Source organism: Trachemys scripta, chromosome 2 (assembly GCF_013100865.1).
Source record: "Trachemys scripta elegans isolate TJP31775 chromosome 2, CAS_Tse_1.0, whole genome shotgun sequence".
Classification (NCBI taxonomy): domain Eukaryota; kingdom Metazoa; phylum Chordata; order Testudines; family Emydidae; genus Trachemys; species Trachemys scripta.
This window is the reverse complement of record NC_048299.1, coordinates 41,169,135-41,190,671: the sequence shown is the minus strand read 5'-3', so window position 1 is coordinate 41,190,671 and position 21,537 is coordinate 41,169,135. Positions and strand designations below refer to the sequence as shown.

The 21,537-nt window shown below is 40.5% G+C and overlaps 1 protein-coding gene across 2 annotated transcripts; it reads left to right on the top strand.

The window, feature by feature from the left end:
- Window positions 1-4,660: 4,660 nt before the first annotated feature.
- SRI (sorcin) lies at window positions 4,661-20,827 on the top strand. Of its 2 annotated transcripts, XM_034760386.1 has the most exons (9): window positions 4,661-4,739; window positions 8,095-8,178; window positions 11,695-11,764; window positions 14,206-14,247; window positions 16,111-16,154; window positions 18,485-18,632; window positions 18,829-18,942; window positions 19,872-19,930; window positions 20,514-20,827. In XM_034760386.1, exons 1-9 carry the CDS (start codon window positions 4,689-4,691, stop codon window positions 20,538-20,540), a joined length of 639 nt encoding a protein of 212 aa, XP_034616277.1. In that variant the 5' UTR covers window positions 4,661-4,688; the 3' UTR covers window positions 20,541-20,827. The 2 variants fall into 2 exon arrangements, with proteins under 2 accessions (XP_034616277.1, XP_034616278.1); XM_034760387.1 differs by lacking the exon at window positions 14,206-14,247.
- The last annotated feature ends 710 nt before the right edge of the window (window positions 20,828-21,537 follow it).

Here is a 21,537-nt window from a genome sequence, read left to right as displayed (position 1 = left end):
GTTACAAGAATGAAGAGCTGGCCAATGTTGCTGAATGTAAATGTGTGGCTTGCTTTCATTTGGCCTTTCAGCCAATTTAGAAAGCATTCATAATTGCTCATTGTTTCATTGCATGTTGGAATCAATAATTTTTTTCACTGCTCTCATTTTTTCTTTCTTCTGGTGTTTGCACTAACAGTTTTCCTTTCCTTATACGTATGCACTCAATGCTGTGCTGGATAGAACCCCCTTATTAAAAATCTGATATTACACTGAAGGGAAGCTTGGAATGACGTCCTTGCCTCTGATGGGATTTACTCCCCATTTTAGATACTGCTGACTCACCCTGCTAGGAAAGGCTTCTCCTTGGGCTTCAAACTTCTGAGGAACACATTTTTTTTACCTTTTTTGAATGGACCAAGTTGTATCAGAAGTCATTTAAAAAAAATCTGCTGAAAGATACTCAAAATGCCCCCCAAAAAAGTCTTCACCCACACATCTAATTATGCAAGCTGAACATTGTGCTATGTTCTTGATAAATTCAGTGTAATTTTCAGGAACAGAGTATAAACATTTCCAGCAAATGCACTTAATATAATCTTGTCTGACAAGTGGTGTTGTTGCCACTTTCCCTGTTAATGTTTGTGAGGATGTGGTTTTATTTTAATAGAAAAACAAATGAATAGATTCCCCTAGTCCTTCAGCTCCCTGAAAGAGCACTCATGTGAACAGAGGGTTTATCATGGGCTATGTTTCTAGGAACCTCTTGTGAAATTATTGCCAGCACATCAGTGTAATAATCCATATTTTTGATTTAGACTTATTAGCAAACCAGCCAAATCTATATTCTTCTTTCCTACCCCACTATGTTGCCATCTTCTGAAAATTAAGCCTGAAGAAGGAAACGATTGTCAGGAGTTTTCAGTGCTGTGTGCCTTTACACTCTCATCATTGAGACTGCAAACAAGGGTGACAATTTGGATGGTGTTTCTTGAAATCTTGTTACTATGAATATTATATTGGCAACAGTGTTCTTTGTAGGCAAAAACTCTTCCTATGATTCTTCCGTATTATCACAAGCCCAGACTTTTTCTTTGATTTAGTATTGTTACTTAACTAATGCTCATTCTCCAAAGTGATCAATGTATCTTGTTCTATGAGCCAGCAGATTAAGAGGCTGGCAAACGGCAAATCTTGTAAAAGTGTATACATCAGGGGTCAGCAATGTTTGGCACGTGGCTCGCCAGGGTAAGCATCCTGGCGGACCGGGCCAGTTTATTTACCTGCTGACGTGGCAGGTTCGGCCGATCGCGGCCCCCACTCATCCCGGGCCAATGGGGGCGGCGAGAAGCGGCGCGGGCAAGGGATGTGCTGGCCGCGGCTTCCCGCCTCCCCCATTGGCCCGGGATGGCGAACCGTGGCCCGTGGGGGCTGCGATCGGCCGAACCTGCCGCGTCAGCAGGTAAATAAACTGGCCTGGTCCGCCAGGGTGCTTACCGTGGCAAGCCATGTGCCAAACGTTGCCGACCCCTGGTATACATCTATTTGTGAGATCATCGCATTATAGGGATGTCGGACTGACAAGGACCTCAAGAAAACATTGAGTCCAGCCTCTTGCACTGAGGCAGGACAAAGTAACCTAGACCATCCCTGACAGGTGTTTGTCCAAACTGTTCTTTAAAACCTCCAATTACAGGTATTCTACAAACTCTCTTGGAAGATGGTTCTAGAGCTTAATTACCCTTATAGTTACAAAGTTTTTCCTAATAGTTAACCTAAATCTCCCCTGCTGCAGATAAAGCCTATTACTTCTTGTCCTACCTTCAGTGTATATGGAGAACAATTGATCACTTTCCTCTTTATATCAGACCTTTCATTAACATTTGAAGACTATTATAAGATCTCCCCTGTCTTCTTTTCTCAAGACTAAAGATGCGTAGTTTTTTTTTTAACATTTCCTCAAGGTCAGATTTTCTAACTCTTTTATCATTTTTATTGCTCTCCTCCTAACTCTGTCCAATTTGTCCCCATCTTTCCTAAAGTGTCGTGCCCAGAACTCTACCAGTGCTGAATGGACAATTCCCTCCCGTGTCTTATAAACAACACTCCTGTTAATTCAGCCAAAATATTAACATTTTTCACAACTGCATCACATTGTTGACTCTCATTCAATTCGTGATCCGTGAATGCTAATGTTAAAGATGCTAAAGAATAGAATAGCAAGGATGCTGTAGGTAAGAATAGAACACCACTGGAAGAGCTACGTAGTAAAGAAGGCATGCCAAGGTTGAATGAATGGTTGACATGAAGAAGAAATCTGTGTAAGCTCGAAAGCTTCTCTCTCTCACAAACAGAAGTTGGTCCAATAAAAGATATCACCTCACCCACCCTGTCTCTCTAATATCCTGGGACCAACATGGCTACTAAAACACTGCATATGAGGTTGAATTAACTTTTTGTATTATATTTTGGACCTTTCACCAGATCTGCCAGAACTATGCCTTGTTCTAGGCTTGACCAATAGCCCTTCAATTTTACTCTTTCCACATGACCTGGGAAAGGGGCTGTGATTCTCAGTAGTATGCATGTTAATTTTTTCTAACATATAAGCTAAAGAATAATAAGAGGAATCACCTCTAGCTTCCTCATTTAAAGTCTCTGATGTCTGGAATACCACTAATACCGTTTCTAGTCCTGTAATATTAGTCTGAATGAATTGCTGGAGAACACTGTGTTAAGGAAAGAATCAAACTTTAGTAGATGAGGGGACACGATAAGTATCTGGCTTTTGCAACTGGTACCGTCGGCTGCCATTTTAAATGAGGGGCCTCTTAAATGAGGAGCCAGCAGCTCCCATTCAACTGTATACATTCCTTTTAAAACTGTACACTGCTTAGTACTGGGACTGTTGTCCTATGTGTTTGGAAACTGCCTGCTAATACACTGTGAATGCTACTATTGCCTAAACAGTAATTCTAACTCATCATATTACTTGATCGGCTCCCACTCCCAGCCTGATAGCAACAGGTTATAACATGCACAGCTGACCCAGCTGTGGCCATGTGTTACTGCATTGGATAGGGTAATAATTTGGTCTATTTAAATGAATACTTATTGCCCCAAAAAGTCTGGAACCCATGTAGAGCAAGATGAACTCATTTCTATATTAGATTTTTTGTTTTCATTGATATTGATTATGAACAGGGGGATTATTTGCACTTTTATATTCACTGTTTTTCAGGTGTATTTTCATTATTATTCTCAATATTATTTACATGATTAATATGTTTTATTAAGCACAGACCATGAAAAGATGATGGTCAGAACTTTTCCTTCACAATACTCTGTTGTCAGTTCTCACAATATCTTGTATTTTTCTTTAAATTCCAGCTCTTGTAGTCCTATGTGAGAATCTCAGCATAGATTTTTTATTTATTTTTTAAGAAAAGTCTATGGCCTTCATGATTTCAGAGAAAGCTCAAAGTTGTCAAAGCTAAAGGGTCAGAAACAAAATAAAAACAAAACAAACAACACAAAAGAATCTAAAGTATATTGTTTCCAAAGTCTTATACCACTTAAGCCAATCTCATGATTTTGAGAGTCTGGCTCATAATTTGTGAATGCTTGTGGTTACTAATAGTCAGTAATATGCAAACTCTGTTCAAAAATAATTTCAAATATGAGATTTTTAAAACATAATCAATTTGGCAGCATCTCTTTTTTGTCCTTCTAGATTTTGAGCCCTTAGGGTACACATCAGTCACATTTTCAAGCTCTCTTACAACCACGCTAGAAACGTCTTTTAAAAACATGGTTGCAGAGATTCTCACATGACCCCAGGAGCTGGAGCTTTAAGAAAAAAACCACTAAGTATTATGAGAATCTGGATAAAATTGCAAGAGTTGGCAACACTGCCGTAGTCTAACACAGGGGTAGGCCACCTATGGCACCTATGCCAAAGGTCACACTGCCTGGGTCCTGGCCACTGGTTTGGGGGGGGGCTCTGCATTTTAATTTAATTTTAAATGAAGCTTCTTAAACATTTTAAAAACCTTATTTACTTTACATACAACAATAGTTTAGTTATATATTAAAGACTTATAGAAAGAGACCTTAACAATGTTAAAATGTATTACTGGCACGCGAAATCTTAAATCAGCGTGAATAAATGAAGACTTGGCACATCACTTCTGAAAGGTTGCCGACCCCTGGTCTAGCAGCAGCAGCCAATTATCGCGCACCCCCCCCCCCCTTCTTGTCCAGCATGAGCAATAAAGTTGCTTTTTAAGCCGGGTCCCAGGCCAGGCTGCAGGCTGCGTTGCGCAGCGCCGGCACACAGCCCCTCGCACACTGAGAGGGCGCAGCGCTCCCCGAGCTGCGCCTGCGTGTGGATAAAGTTTTTGTTTAAAAAAAAAAAACAACCCGCCCGCTGGGGCTTTGGCCTGTACCATTACAGCGGAGGGGTGTTCTCTCTCTTCTGAGCGAGCCAAAGGGAATACTTTCCTAAAATGGGGGTCTAACAGAGCAAGAAACCGCGCAGCCTCTCAGCGATTCGCAGTCGCTCACACCCCGCAGGAGGGAAGGGAGAAGCGGTGCCGCAAGTAGTGCGCCCTGCTCCGGACCGCCCCCGGAGATGGTGTGACCCGGGCGTCCCCGCCCGGCCTGTGGTGCAGCTGGGAGGGGCAGCAGCAGACCGCGGCGCGCTAGACATGGCGTATCCTGGGCACCCCGGCGCCGGAGGCGGCTACTACCAGGGCGGGGTAAGCGCGGCCCGGGGCCCTGCAGCGGGGCGTTGAGGGGCTGGGACGAGCCTCCCGCCGGGCGCCCCGCTCGGGTGTCGGTGCTGCGGGGCGAGAGGAGCCCCCCCCGCGGGCTGTGCTGGGGGAGGGGCGGGAGGAGACGCCCTCCCCTGACTCGGGGCCGTGGCAGTGTCCGGGCTGCAGGTGCCCGGGGGGTCAGACACGCTCCGCAGGCCTATGCCGTGTATGTAGTAGGGAGCTCGGCTTCTCTGGCCAGCCACAGAGCTGGCGGGGCACATGCCAGTGCTAACGCTCAAGTATCAGTGCAACATCCACTCCCCCAGCAACAGCACGGCCCTGTCCCGTCCTCTAGGGAGCACCCCTCTTTCCCCTGCGTATCAATCCTCCCTGCCAGCCCTGGGGCTACGCGGCGTTCACGCCATCGGCACTAGACGCCCAACTAGTTTAAGATCCTTTGTCCCCTGTCTCCCCCCAGCACTGATCGAGATGCTTTCAGTTGCAGGGCCCACTCCCTAACCCCCGTCACAAAAGCAGTGGATTCTAGATTTTGAAGAGCCACCCAGCTTGATCTCAGTGTGTTCCCTCCCTAGTTCTAAAATGGTTCAGACTGAACTGGTTCCTAGGCCTGTTGAAAGCATTTGTCTCGTTAGTGTAATCATGTAAACAGTTCTCAGATCAAAGGTAAACTAGTTGGAGTACATGAGTCTTACAAGCTTGCGGGGGTTGGGAGAAGAATGAGTCAGAATAGTACATTTCTGTAGCAAGCCTGGGGTGGTTAATGGTTTTATTTTCCTGTTATAGTTAGGGTTAGAGGGGGATTTTTGCTGCTGCCTCTGGTGGACCAGAAACTGGCCTATCACAGCCCATAGTCTCGCCCTTTCCTCTTGCAATAAAAAAAGCTGCTGGCTCAGGCAGCTGACTGTAAATAATAGGCCTATCCTTTGTTAAATAAAACTAGTTTAGCTAGAATCAAAGCTCTGGTTAAAACATTAGTTAACGTTTTAACCAGAGCTTTGATTCTAGCTAAATTAGTTTTATTTAACAAAGGATACATTTAGTATGCTATTACCTCTACAGAGGATGATGGAAGACTATATCTTGAACTGGATTTGCTGGAGCAGAGAGGGGATTCAAATCAAGTAGACCTCTTTTCTGAGGTATTCGGCATCTACAACTCTCACTGATTTCAATGGCTTCCGTTAACACCAGCACATTGAAAAAGAACTGTAGAAAGGGCGAAGACTATTATTTACAAAAATAAAGGCTGTGCCACGGGACTTTTAGCGGCCCGGAGATCGCGAGGGGGCAGCCAAAGAGCCTGGCAGGCCAGACCGAAACGTTACATGGGGCTGGATCCAGCCTGCGGGCTGTATTTTGCCCACCCCTGCTCTAAAGCAAATGAATACTAATAATTTGTGGTGTCATCTCAGTCAAGCAGCGTTCATTCTTTCAACCTCAAAGCACTAGAGCAGGGATGGGCAATCTACTGCCTGTAGGCTGTTTTAAGCCGGCCCGCGAGCTCCCACTGGGGAGCGGGATGTGAGGCTTGACCCACTTCGGTGCTCCAGCTGGGGAGCAGGGTCGGGGGCCGCTCCATCTGGCTCCCAGAAGCAGCCAGATGGCCCTGCTCTGGCACTCCAGCCAGGGTGCAGGGTCGGGGGCCGCACCACGTGGCTCCCAGAAGCCACGGCATGTCCCCACTCCGGCTCCTATACGCTCCAATGGCCCCCTCCGGCGCTCTAATGGGAGCTGCAGGGGCAGTGCCTGTGGACGGGGCAGCATGCAGAGCTGCCTGGACTTGCCTCCGCGTAGGAGTGGGGTACGAGGGTGAGGGCTCTGGCTCAGGGTGTGGAAAAGGGACATGCACTGCTTCCGGGAGCTACTTGAGATAAGCGCCGCTCAAAGCCTGTGCCCCAAGCCCTCGTACCCCACTCCCCCAGCCTGGAGCCCCCATCTGCACCCTGAACTCCTCATTTCTGGCCCCACTCCAGAGCCCGCATCCCTAGCTAGAGCCTGCACCCCTTCCTGCACCCCAATCCCCCTGCCCCAATCCCCCTCCCACCCTCCAAACCCCTCAATCCCAGCCCAGAGCACCCAGAGCACCCTCCTGATGACCCCAAACTCGTCATCCCCAGCCTAACCCCAGAGTCTGCACCCCGAGTCAGAGCCCTCACCCTTGTACCCCACTCCCCCAGCCTGGAGCCCCCGCCTGCACCCTGAACTCCTCATTTCTGGCCCCACCCCAGAGCGCGCACTCCCAACCAGACCCTTCACCCCCTCCCACACCCCAACCTTGTGAGCATTCACAGCCTGCCATACAATTTCTATTCCCAGATGTGACCTTCGGGCCAAAAAGTTTGCCCACCCCTGAACTAGAGTATAAATCTGACTCCCTAATTTAGGCATATTTGCTATGCAACTGACAGTTCTGGTGGCTGATTCTGAAGGAGGTCTGATGAAGTTAGTGGAGTTACATATGGTTTAGAGTTGAATGTGGACAAGATAAAAATTATAGTGGTATGTGCAAGGATCCTGTGAAAACATGCAAGATTCTAGTGAACAGTCATACAGCAAGTGAGAAATTATTGCTACTTAGAAAGCATCATTACAGAAGATGGAAGATCTGATACTGAAATCAGCACCAGAACAACAAGAGCAAAAGAGACATTCTGGAAGAATAAATATCTGAGGAGAAGGGATATAAATCTGAAGACTAGATTCTGACTCTTAAAAACCTACATTTGGTCTGTGTTACATTACAGCTCTAAAACATGGACATTCAAACAAAGAAACTACAGTCCTTTGAATTATGTTGTTATAGAAGAATTCTGAAAATATCATGTATAGAATATGTAACCAGTGAAAACATACTAGAGAACTGTGCAAGTGCTAGTGAAAAGACAGATGGGGTTTGCAGTGCGTGATGTATGTTACAGGCACTTGAAGGGAACGTTGATAGAGAACAACACAGAAAAAGAAGATCTTTGAAGATGGACAATGTGGTATCCTGCGTGGATCAAAAGGACTAGATTTGCAGAGGATCGTACAAAATGGGCTACCATGGTTGCAAACCTTTAGTAATGGAGATGCCATGTACGAATAATTTAAGCAGTCTGTGCTACTATAACTGTTAGATCACTGGGCTGACTCAAATGTAAGATTTTATGTAGGCCTGCTTTACATTGTAGCAAGTATATACACCAAAGTTGTGTGCTCTCTTTTAAAGCAGTTATAGGTTTTGACAAGGTGTATATAAAAATGACACTCAGAATTGATGCTGAAATGTAAGATTACAAATATTGTAGTCAACTAAAAGCATTAATTGCATCTTAATCATCTATTTCTTGTTTTAAAGTATGGAGCTGCTCCAGGAGGACCAGTGTTCCATGGACAGACTCAAGATCCTTTGTATGGTTATTTTGCTGCAGTAGCTGGGCAGGTATGTCTCTCCCCCCCCCCCCAAAAAAAAACAAAAAACACTATTTGGTTGAAGTTATGGCATAAGACAAAATTATTCTCATTGTATTGCAACTTAAATATTGGACATCAGTATTTGCCACAGAGGTGTATGTATAGCAGAACTTCCTAGCATATTGAAACTGTGTATGAGGACAAGCTGAGGAATCAAGTCAAATTGAATTAAATACTGTGAGTTTATGCTGTCTCACTTTAAAACTATACACATGGGTGGGGAGGGCCCATCACTTATCGTGTAAGAATCCAACCAGAAATGTCAGCTGCATGGATGGAATTAAGAGCCAGGAGAGGTTAGGTAAGAGTTAGGTCATTATGTAAGGGGATGGCTTCACTAGATATGGGAACACAGGAGTACCAGAACCTGGTGGCATGAACTACCTGGAGTAGTTTGCTGAACAGAGTATAGGAGAATTGTGTTTTTTGTTTGTTTGTTTGTTTTTTGGGGGGGGGGGGGGAAGGGGGGGTTTGTTTCCGTTTTTTTTGTTTGTTTGTTTGTTTTTTTTAAGATATTTGCATCTTAATTTTTCTATGCCTGGTTTTGACTACCTATTTATTACTCTAAGGATTTGGTATACTGTAATTTTGTATTTTCTACATGTCTTTAAACTTTTATATATTCCTGTAAGTAACAGTTTCTAATCCATTTTAAAAACTTATTTTAAACAAGTAAGCTAGCTAGAGGCTTTATTGCTCTGACAAAATAGATTTACATCTTTCTAGTCATTTGTCTAATAAATCCTATGTACTGTTCAGTAAACAACTTGTCTGTCAGACTGTTGGTTTATTTGCAAAAACCCATTAATGCAGTTTCAAGGGTGAAATTGTGGAAGTCAAGACATTCAGAGTTAAGGATCCCAGAGTACCCTTGGTCTCCACTCCCTTTTCACTATTCTCTTTCAATAACTGACTTCTTACAACCTACGCAACACTTAAAGTGTAATAGTTTCAAAAATACACCGCTATTGAATCAATGCATTCTGGCAGCAAAGACGACAAATGAGGATATTAGAACAAACCACATGCAAGTAGTCAAATGAGTACATATGTAAGGATTCTCCTTATTTGTGAGGAATCTGGTTCTTCACTGAAATAAAGTAGAGACCTTTAGAAATGTTTCTTACTGAGCTAAAGAAGAATCTGTTATCTATCTGTAGTAGTCCTTTTGATGAATGAACCTGTAAGCAAAGAGTGACTGAATTGATAAAAAGAACAGGACTAAAGTAGTATCACATGGCCATCCATGAAAATACTTAACGAGCCAAACCCACCTAACTTTTCAAGTCAAATTATTATAGAACCTCAAGCTGGTTTGACCGCCCTTTTTCACTTGCAGCCTGTTGTGACTCACAATATATTTATCACAAGATGAAGTCGTACATCTGCAATATCAATTTGAGTTTTATATCAAATTTATACTGGAAATTATCCTAAGAGAAAACCAGATGAATGTTAATGTCTTAGATATTAAAAAAAAAAAAAACTATACTAACTTTTTTTCAGAATCTCCATTCAGTGATTTGAATTTGTCTCTCTGTGGGAGCTGTTCATTTTATAACTGCTTGTCTGTAAAGCCCTGTCTAATGTAAAGTTGGACTGTTAAAGTTTTTTTTTTTTTTTTACGTAGGACTTGCCTTATAGCTCTGTTTCCAATTTCCATTCTTTCAGTTCTCCTTCACATCTTCAGGTTGTCAAGATATTGGCTTCTTGTTTTGATTCTTAATTTAAAGAATTTTAAAAATGTGATTGACCACTTATACTGATTTGATGTAATTTAATTTCTTACACTGGAGTTTTCCTATGGTTCTACCACACCTGTATTATAATAGTAGTGTATATAGTGCACTGTCTATAAAACTGGTCTAAAGACCAAAGATACTAGAAGTTGGGGAGCAATGAATTTAATTGGTCAAAAGGTACAATTGCCTTTTGTCAGGCCTTGTAAAATGTCAGCTAGAATAAAAACCACTTATTTACAGGACATATTCAGAGGAGTATATCTGGAGTTGATAGATAAACGTGTTTTTCCCCCACTAGTCTCTTCTGGAAGTACTATAGTTATAAATTTGAGGACTGGTATCCTTTCTTGGATAATGTTATCTGGATGTCATCTGTAGTCAGCAGTTTATCATTCTTTCAGGCTTAAATTAGATATGTACTAGATATAAAAACTCTGGAAAATGCTGGGGAAAATTAGATAGGCTTCAAATATAAAACATCTCTTGTTTTAGTACTTAATGCTTCTGGAATCAGTCAAGTCTATTTGCATCTAAAAAACATTTAATCTTAGAATGAGGTTAAATTGCACTTTAGAACTTTTTATGAATTTTAATGGTGGGTGTAAGGAATGTGACATACAATTCCAACTCCACTTTTGACAGCTCATTGCTTTACCTGACTTGGCAGTTGTTCATAATCTCTAACTGGCCTTGAGAGGGATGCTTTGGAAGGAAATCGTATTCCTAATTGAGCAGATAGGTATTTTTTCTGTTTTATTACTTTAAAATATTTTGCTTTCTGCTTTAATTTGCTCTATTAACAATTCACTGTTCCAAACAACTTTTTTTGAACTGTCAATCTAATGTCTATCTCGGGAAGTGGGGATGTATGTTATCTGATGTAGTTTACTTTGTTTTGTAGAGTCCTGTTATAGAAACTAGAATGCAAATCTTTAAACCAGGACTGCCTATGTTGTCCTCAACAAGTTCATTGCACTTTTAGTTATATATTATGGTAACAACTAATCTTATCTCATGCTTCAGGAGATAAGGAAGGAGTCGTCATCCCCCATGCACATTTGTAATCTTGGGAATGTCTTTCTCCTTCCTCTGAAGGATCAGATTGAACATAACTAGAGATGGGATACCAGTTTGGGTGGAGTGGTGCTCGAGGCGGTACAGAGAATCTTCTGATGCCTTGCTGATGTCTTGCTCATATGTTCAGGGTCAAACTGATTGCTGGATTTGGGGTTGGGAAGGAATTTTCCCTCCACTCAGATCAGCTAGGACCTTGCTGTTTTTTTCACCTCCGCGGCATGGATCTCCTGGTAGAATCATCTGGACTTGTTTCACCCAACGAATTCCCTGCTCTCGCAGGGACATTGATGGCATGTTAGTATTTTCTGTTCTCTGCCTATGGCATGCAACAGTTCAGTTTTCTGAGGATTAAAGTGCTTTAGTTTAACTGAGGTCATTGGGCACGACAAAGGTATTTGGGTGATATTTAAATAGCCTGTGATATACAGGAGGTCAGACTAGATGATCTAGTGGTCCATGCTGGTCTTAAACTCTATGAATCAACAGATAAAATAATTTGGAGTGAATTTAAATTAAATTGAAATTAGTACACTCAGTAGAGCCAGTCTTTTGTATAAGGTTCCATGCATAGGTTTATCAGTGAACATGGATTGTGATGTGAAAGTTTATCGACATTTACTGATGAAAAGCTAACTTTTCCAAGCCTACTTTTCTGTTTTCAAAAGGATGGACAAATAGATGCTGATGAGCTGCAGAGATGTCTGACCCAGTCGGGTATAGCAGGAGGGTATAAACGTAAGTTGACAATTTAAATAAAAGTATATTTGATTCATATTAGACAATCATTAGTTGTACTGTCTGCATAGTTATTAAGTTCACATGGTAAGAAGTACTTGCATTTGTTTTTGAAAGTAGTCTAACTGCTTCCAAACGTTCCACTCTGGAGTCATATGCACTATGCTGCAAGAACTTAGTCATAGGGAGTAGTTGGCCCCGAGAACACTTCTTTAGAGAAGGATTTTAGTTTTGTCTTCTCGCTTCCTATTGGCTCACCTGGAACTGCTAATGTTTCACCAAATTTAGTTTGTGTTATCAAGTAGGCTAGCAAGTACATTACTATTAGATAATTTTTAGGACTGTCAATTAATTGCAGTTATCTCATGCGATTAACTTAAAAAAAGTCAATTAAATTGCAGTTTTAATTGCACTGTTAAACAATAGAATACCAATTGAAATTTATTAAATATTTTGGATGATTTTCTACATTTTCATATATATTGTATTCTGTGTTGTAATTGACTAACCCCAACTAACTCATCCCAGCCAGGGCTTTATCAAGCCGGCCCTTTAAAATCTCTAAGGATGGTGATTCCACCACTTCCCTAGGTAACCCATTCCAGTGCTTCATCACTCTCCTAGTGAAATAGTTTTTCCTAATATCCAACCTAAACCTTCCCCACTGCAACTTGAGAACATTGCTCCTTGTTCTGTCATGTGCCACCACTGAGAACAGCCTAGCTCCATCCTCTTTGGAACCCACCTTCAGGTAGTCAAAGGCTGCTTTCAAATTCCCCCCTTACTCTTCTCTTCTGCAGACTAAATAAGCCCAGTTTCCTCAGCCTCTCCTCATAAGTCATGTGCTCCAGCCTCCTAATGGTTTTCATTGCCCTCCACTGGACTCTCTCCAATTTGTCCATATCCTTTCTGTAGTGGGGGACCCAAAACTGGATGCTGTACTCCAGATGTGGCCTCACCAGTTCCAAATAGAGGGAATAATCACTTCTCTTGATCTGCTGGCAACACTCCTACTTTTTAGCTGACATTGCAAGGTATTTACTTGCCAGATATGCTAAACATTTGTTTGTCCCTTTGTGCTTCGGCCACCATTCCAGAGGACGTTTCCATGCTGATGACACTAGATTAAAAAAAAAAAAGTGTTAATTAAATTTGACTGAAATCCATGGAGGAGAATTGTATGTCCCCTGCTCGGTTTTACCTGCATTCTGCCATATATTTCGTGTTATAGCAGTCTTGAATGACCCAGCACATCTGGTTCATTTTAAGAATGCTTTCGCTGCAGATTTGACAAAATGCAAAGAAGGTACCAATATGAAATTTCTAAAGATAGCTACAGCACACGACCCAAGGTTTAAGAATCTCTAGTACCTTCCAAAAATCTGATTGGGACAGGGTGTGGAGCGTGCTTTCTGAAGTCTTAAAAGAGCAACACTATGATGCACAAACTACAGAAACCGAACCACCAAAAAAGAAAAATCAACCTTCTGCTGGTGGCATCTGATTCAGATATGCAAATGAACATGCGTCGGTCCACGCTGTTTGGATTGTAATCAAATAGAACCAGTCATCAGCATGGACGCATGTCCCCTGGAATGGTGGTTGAAGCATGAAGGGACATATGAATCTTTAGCACATCTGGCACGTAAATATCTTGAGACGCTGGCTACGACAGTGCCATGAGAATGCCTGTCTCGCTTTCAGGAGACATTGTAAACAAGAAGCGGGCAGCATTATCTCCTGCAAATGTAAACAAACTTGTTTGAGCGATTGGCTGAACAACAAGTAGGACTGAGTGGACTTGCAGGCGCTAAAATTTTACATTGTTTTATTTTTGAATGCAGTTTATTTTGTACATGTAAGTTCAACTTTTATGATAGAGATTACACCACAGTACTTGTATTAGGTGAATTGCAAAATATTACTATTTTTTGTTTTTTACAGTGCAAATAATTGTAATCAAATCAATATAAAGCTCACTTTATATTGTACACTTTCAATTCTGTGTTGTAATTGAAATCAATATATTTGAAAATGTAGAAAACATCCAAAAATATTTAAATAAATGGTATTCTATTAAGTGTGATTAATCACAATTAATTTTTTTAATTGCTTGACAGCCCTAATAATTTTGTGAATGTGGTATTCCAATGTACAATTAAGATTTATGTTGGACCAAGTGTTGTGGATACCCAGATTCAATAAATGAGATCCTTCCACAGAATCCATTAGAAACCAGCATAAAAGGTCCCCTTGGAACAGGCCTTTTATTGAGAAGGTCTGAATTCTCTTTTCATCCCTAGGCCCCTGGTTCCTTGAGTGTGTTTAGTACTAGATTTTCAGAGGATCAGTTCAAGGACTTTTTGATACAGTTTCTCTAATTAGTCTGTCACAGAATTCAGGGGCTTAAGTAAGTATCTTGTTGATTTTTCACTCTACAGTATTTGGCTGTCTAGGAGATATCTGTCTGTTTCAGATGTTGGGTAAGTTTTAACTCAGAACAGCCACTCTCCAAAAATTAATGCTTAGAATTCTGAATTCTAAATGGTAGTGTGTAAAAGAGTTCATGTTTCAGAAGTGGTCTTTCTGCAACTCAGTGGCAACATCTATTTGACTAGATATTCATCTCTATAGAACTCCAGTGAAGGAGTTTTACACCTAATCCTGTCATCAGCTGTTTGAGCAACACAGGTTTTATTGATTACTACGTCAAACAGATGAATTTGATGACCTAGGACCTTTTTTAATATTGATCTTGTCTGCATGATACTCTTCATACAAAGATAGAGGGTTTATAGCAGAAGCTGACATATCTTCAGTTGAGTTGAGCCCCATGTGTTTACAAGCATATTTAGTAGGTGTAGGGCTGCCAATTTTTGTTGGATGTGTTCCTGGAGGTTACATTGCATGACAATCTTTAATTAAAGATTAATCTTTAATTCCTGGAGCCTCCAGGACAGTCCTAGAGGTTTCACAACCCTGAGTAGGTGGTTACAATGAGGAAACTTCTATAGAAGTTCCCAAAATTATATTTTAATTTTTATCCTGAGCAGTAAAGAAATCTGGAGTGAAGGCTATAACTCAGACTACAAATCTGGGTTGATGATCTTTAGACACTACAGACAGAAAGTACTAAAGTTAAATTTAGACCTTCCTAATCTTAAAGTTCATGCAACTGACTTTTGAAATTTAAAACAAATGTGCAGATTCTTTAATGTGAAGCTGTGTTCTGAAAAGGTACTATAAAAGTATCATGGAGTGATTCCATGTTTTCCTCTCAGTGAGTCCAACTCTAACTTGTACAGTTACAAATAAAGATTTTTCTTGCTGCCTGCTTTGGAAACTTGGGAAATGAAAGTCAAGCTCTGCCCCCTCCCCTCCCCCCCCCACTGCTTGGATCATCACCAATAATGAAGATTCTGTGGGCCAAATTCTCCCCTCTTTTACACCTGTGCAGCCCCATTTCTCTTAGAACATAAATTCCAAATGAGCTACTATGTTTTCTTAACTAATCTGACATGCAGCGAGACTAATGACAAGATTAGTGTGGATTCTCAAGCAAGCAGGTATAATTCTGAATCCACCAAGAACAGATCTGTTTTGTAAGAATGTGCCATTTTTCACAAAGTTACTTTGCAGAGTTGACACACATTCATGGTGTCTAAAGTCTTGTACTTACAGTAACAAAACAACTTAAAGCGCAGTTAGAGGCCGGTGATCAGATTCAAGAAAACAGCTCTGTGTCAAGCTTTTGAGAAGTTCAAAATAAACTAGTTCAACAACATTATAAAATATTAAGATGACCAATGTTAAAACATTTAGGAAAGTGACACCCGCATGCATCTATTGATCACCAAAGAATGCTGTGAGTAGACTTGATGATCCAAGTACCTATATATGGTGTCCACAAAGTTAAATTTGTGTTGTGAGTAGAGCTGAATTGCTCAGGCCACCAGTAATGGTCTAGATGTGAAACATTCTGTTTTCCAACAGTTTGACTCCAGTCTAGGCTGGTAGAGTTTACAGTGCTATTACTGTCCTGATCAGACTGCCCATTTTGATGTAGCCAAAAGCTTACATGAGTTGAGATTGACTAAAATTTATCTAATTTGTAATTTAAGACTGGATTCCAAAAATAACAGGCTAAAATAACCACCTCTTGCACCACCCACCTCAGAATAGAAGATCTTTTCTTTATTTGAATCAGAGTGAGATTGCTAATTGCAAGACTGCAGCTTTCCAGTGGGAGTGATGTTTTATTTCATGTATATATTATGAAACCAAACTGAGAAATCAGTAATTCATATTTACTGCTACTAATCTATTTTTCCCCCTCATTTAAACAGCTTTCAACCTAGAGACGTGCAGGCTCATGGTTTCTATGCTGGATGTATCCTTTGTCTTGTGTGTACTGTATAATTATTACAAAAGGAAACTGCTAAAAGAACATTAAGGTTGCAAAATCAGGTACTCATATATTAAGAAATACCAGAATTAGTTTGCATAGGCAATCTTAATTCTGCCCCTTGTAATACTTTTTTCTACAGTGGGCACATTTAGTCTTGAGGAAAGATGTCTGGGCGGGGGGGGGGGAACCTGGTATCAATAATCAAGTATGTTAAGGGAAGGGCTGTTATAAAGAGGATGGTAATAAATTGTTTTCCATGTCTATTGAAAGTAGGACAAGTAGTAGTGTGATTAATCTGCAGCAAGGGACATTTAGGTTAGCTATTAGGAAAAACGTTCAGACTATAAGGGTAGTTAAGCTCTGGAATAAGCTTCCAGTGGAGGTTGTGGAACCCCCATCATTGGATAACTTATTCTTGAAATTTTAGCTGCTAAAGTCTAAGATGTCTCTATTGAACTTGTGTGAACTGTGGTTTTTTTTTCCCCATGATTTGGGCAGTTTTTCCACAGGGATGCTAAAAGACACATTTCTGACACAAAGGCCAAGCACCGGCCAGATTTCAAGTCCCTATTTCAAAGCATAGGGACATTAAAGCTGTTCAAAGAAATGTCTGTCAATTTTTATAATGGACAAAATGATGTATTTTTCCCTAGGCTCATTTTCAGAAATAGCTGAACCATTTTGGCTGAAGTTTTCCAGGCTTTTGTTCTGGAAAATTTCAGACCAAATGGTTAGAGATTGGCAAAGTTGTAAGTAACTGAAAACAGGATGTTATAATGGAAAGGGTCAGGCAACCTTAGTATGTGGTGCTATCAGGCCTGCCTATAATTGCATTAACATGAAACCTCTGGCTTGAACTGCTTTTATAAACACATTGGTTAACCTTTAGGCAGAATGAGTTGCTAGTTATTTGTTATTAAGTAGAAAAACTCCATGGAAGAGTATCCAAGGTAGTATAGCTCTAACACACAACTGGAATTGGGAGGATTAGCTACATTAGAACCACTATTTTATGAACATCAATCCTATGAATGATGGGTTATGTTAATCTTTTTTTTCTTTCTTTTGCTGGCCAAGTCCTTTTTCTGCCACAGAATGTGACTTCAGTCCTTCAGCCAGCATTCAAGTGGCTACACGTTTGCCTCCAAACCGTAGTCTTGTCAAAGAGATGCAATTAAAAAAAACAAAAAAACCTGTATACATTTGTTATGAACAATTAACTTATGCATTATACCTATGTAATTCTGAGATGTTTGATATTATGAACTGAATACCCAATAGAAAAAATAGGGGTTCTACTGTGTTAATTTATAAACTTTCTTTGAACTGATGTGACTAATTGGTACTCCCTGCACTGATAGATCACTTGATATTTAGCATACCGATAGTTGATTTTTGTGACTGACAGAACACAAAGCTTAAAAATATTCCTTCATTTTCTAACTCAAAATTCCAAAGAAATGAGAAGGGAAAAATACAAGAGGAGGGTTGGTTTCTTTTGTACACTATTGGAACTATAACTGATATTCCAAATGCTTTGCTGCAAGACATTATCAGAAATAAAATAAGAGGTGTTAGGACTTGTAGGCTCGCCACTGACAAAATATTTAGATGATTAACTTCCCTATAGTTCTTTGGTCCTCTACCTTTAGAGTATGCACGGATACAAAAATTTGGATCTGCATCCACAATAATTAATTTTATATTTATCCACACCCACATCACCCTGTCTCACTGTTAAAGCCCTGTGCAGATAAAAAAAATTTGGATCCACATGCAATCCGCAAAGATGATAAACAATACAACCACATTCGCAGATATAAAGCAGATATCCACGGATTTGCAGGACTCTATCTACTTTAATTTTCTTATTTTACTCTTAGTACATGACCTGCAAAACAAATCTCTTATTTTTAGGAGATCAAATACTAGTATATGCACAAGCCTTTATTTTATTGCTAGCTTTTCTGATGTTTGGACAAAACTAATGATGAAAACTGCATGGAAGCAGTACAGCACCAGAGAGGCGATGCTGTATTTCTTTTTCAAATGGATGGAGGAGGCCCTTTGGCTTTCTGATTGCTGACTTTTAGCCAAAAGTATTCTGTCTGCCAGAGCTCTTGGATAGTTTTGTGATCTAGAGGAGGGTAACACTAGCACAATGGGGGGGGGGGGGGAGGAATTAAAGATACCCTTTATTTCCCACACTTAAGTAAATAAATTTCAATCTTGCATGACTAAATATAGATCCTAATTGAGGAATATTTAGCACTTGCTTAGAATTAAACATTTTTTCCTTAGCCATGGTTCAGAGGGATATGTCTGGTACATTGGGATTCAATGAATTTAAAGAGCTCTGGGCTGTGTTGAACGGGTGGAGACAACACTTCATAAGTTTTGACAGTGACAGAAGTGGTACAGTGGATCCTCAAGAGTTGCAGAAAGCCTTGACAACTATGGGTAAATTGTGAAACTTCCCTATTACTGGCTGTTGAAATTTCCCCTGCTTCTAATATCATGACATTGACATGGTGGGATTTCCCAACATAACAATGTTTTGCATAAACTGGCACACAACAAATCTTCCCATAAAAACTGCCTTGGATCTCTGTAACTTGGTTGTCATTTCACTATTTTTCCTGACTCTTTCAATTAGGATTTAGGTTGAGCCCACAGACAGTGACTGCAGTCGCAAAACGATACAGCACCCATGGGAAGATTACATTTGATGATTACATTGCCTGCTGTGTAAAACTCAGAGCTCTCACTGGTATGTTATAGAGAAGCATCTGGTAATACATTTTTATTTTATGAAATCAGTTTAATCTAAGGTGTCCCAGAAAACTTTAACCTCTTAATCCCAGGAGTTGGCTCTTCCTACAGCAGATTAGCCATTTTCAGTCAGAGCTGATACCATATATTATTATTGAAGTTCTCCCATTTGTCCTCTTCTGAAATGGCTTAATCACTTCAGGAAAACCAACTTTTATACCACATCACATAACCATAGCAGCTGTTATAAAGATTGTTTTGTTAGCCAGAGCAGAAGTCTCTTCAACTATTCATTACCATCTTGGGAGTTTCAACAGTAGTATGAGTCTTTTCCTGTCTGACCTTATCTATTATCTTCCCACATCTTTCCTTATTTCTTCTATTTTTAGTTTGTTCTCTTGTCATTCTCCCCCTTAACTTCTTGCTGTCACCCTTTCTCCAAAACCCTCTCCATTGCTCTCTTCAGCTCTTCTCTCCCATCTTGCTCCTGTCCCATAAGAAAGTTTCGCTACTGGAGGAAGCATTATGAACATAGTGCATTATAAGAGGGCCACAGCCTACTCTGCTGAACCAGTGTTCACAGTAGAAGGTGTAGAGTGTTAATTATTTGATGACATCAGAGCTCTTCTGCATTAGAAAGAGACCTATTAATCCTCACAAAACCAGTCTCCAGGTCTTTGCTGAGAATTAAAACTGGCCTTTGGACAAACTGGCACATGAAAACCTTGTGCCAACTGAGCAGTGCTTATAAGCAACAAATTTTAAGTAGACTTCAGGATTTTTTTTTTTTCTCTTTGCAAATGCAGCTTAGTAATAAAGGAGGGTCAATTTTAATCAGAAGGATAGCATCTAAATACTCAATGTATTGATAAAATACAGTGCTTCCACTGATTCCAGTAATACACAATTCTTTATATATTTTTGCAGACAGTTTTCGAAGAAGGGACACAGCCCAGCAGGGTGTTGTCAATTTCCAGTATGATGATGTAAGTGCACCTAAGACATTTGTTTACTCCTAGCTAAAATTGTAATTAAAGAAAAAGTACTTAAGACTGGAGCCAAAAAATCATTACACTAAAGACTATTACAATTGGCACCCTTATTTACTATTGTAGCTGAGAGTCCACGGATAGAATAAGCATTGAGAAAGTTGTCTCTTACCATCCGCTCTCCCCCCCCAACCAATTGTGGAGGGAAAAAACATGGTGGTGCATGCTCGTCACTCTTCCCTCAGAGACAGTAGATGTTATAGATTTTCAAAATATCATGTGCTTTCTGTGCTGGGATCCAGGTATAGCTAGGTTTCTGTTTCACTCCTCCGGGTTGGCTTGGCTTCCCCTCAGTAAAGCTCTCATGCCCTTGTAAGCTTTTTTTAGCTTACTCTGATGCTCTGGTAGCCTCCTTGGGCGTGGCTCCCTGATTGTGCCTTGTTTGGCTGAAGATAGTTTGTGGAAAATGGAGTTGAGGTCAATGAGTATATGTGGAGAACATTTCAAGCAACGTCGGGGGGGGGGGGGGTTATTTGTGTTCCCCTGCACTTATTTAACAGGGATGCCTGTTTTCTTTCAGTTCATACAGTGTGTTATGAGCATCTAATTGAAGAGGAAGGAAGATGTGGATGGGCATGATTAACATTCCACTTTGTGTTTTGCTTTGCACCTAAAGTTATCATGGCTATGTAACTAAATATTAGTATTTGCATATTTTATAAAGATACTGCTTTGTGATTTTTTTTTTTAGTTTTGATAAATACAGATGAACAAAAAAGGGTGTTTTAAAAATGAAATCTCAGCTCATCCTTAATCTTATGGTTCTTTTTTTAATTTTGCATATACTTGTAAATCACTTTTTACGTATAACTTAAATGATTATGTAAAACTTAAGACTTTCTGTTGTGTGTTTACTTTCCCCTCTCATGAGCTACTAAAAACATTCATCAGAGTGGAGCTTGTCTTATTTCCTGTCCTACGTAGTAGCATGGAGCCATGGTGGTGTTTTTGTTCCATGACAATACTGCATCGAAGAGTCAACACAATAGGGTGATGATCATGATAGAAAGCAAGGTGGAAAATTGGGAAACTAAGGTTAATCTGTAACCTGAGTTCTTCACGATGGACTCAGCCCATTTTGCCATGGATGGCAAGTTGCACATCCCTGTGCAGAGGCCATTTGAAGAATTTCTTTTCCCATCAGGTGATCTTGTAGTGGGCTGCTCTCGTTGCCTTAAAACTAACTGTATAGTCTGTGCCACTTGAAAATAATATTGGTTTATATCTTCTATACATACATGCAGTTATTCACAGAATTAGGTTTATATTTCCCATAACTACCTTCAACTCCCACCTTTGCAAGCAAAAATACTTCAGCTTATGGAGGCTTAAATTCATGTTTCCTAGCTTAAAGGGCTCTTTACCTTAAAGTAAATGTAGGCCTTCTTTAAATGCCAAATAACCCAAAAGGCACAAACCCACTTTCTGTAAAATTCTTTGCAGCCCAAGGAGTCTCCCTTCTCCTCAGTCACCTGCCTAAGGAGTCTTGGTGCTGTCCAGCAGCTCCTCTGGCTGGCTCCATACTTGGTCTGGCTTATTTTACT

Bases quoted from the DNA above. Each gene is read 5' to 3' on its own strand.
- SRI (XM_034760386.1), top strand. From the start codon at position 4,689: ATGGCGTATCCTGGGCACCCCGGCGCCGGAGGCGGCTACTACCAGGGC. The intron at 14,248-16,110 runs GTAAGTTTTAAC...TCATTTAAACAG, and splicing joins CTGTCTGTTTCAGATGTTGG to CTTTCAACCTAGAGACGTGC. The intron at 18,633-18,828 runs GTAAATTGTGAA...TCTTTCAATTAG, and splicing joins GAAAGCCTTGACAACTATGG to GATTTAGGTTGAGCCCACAG.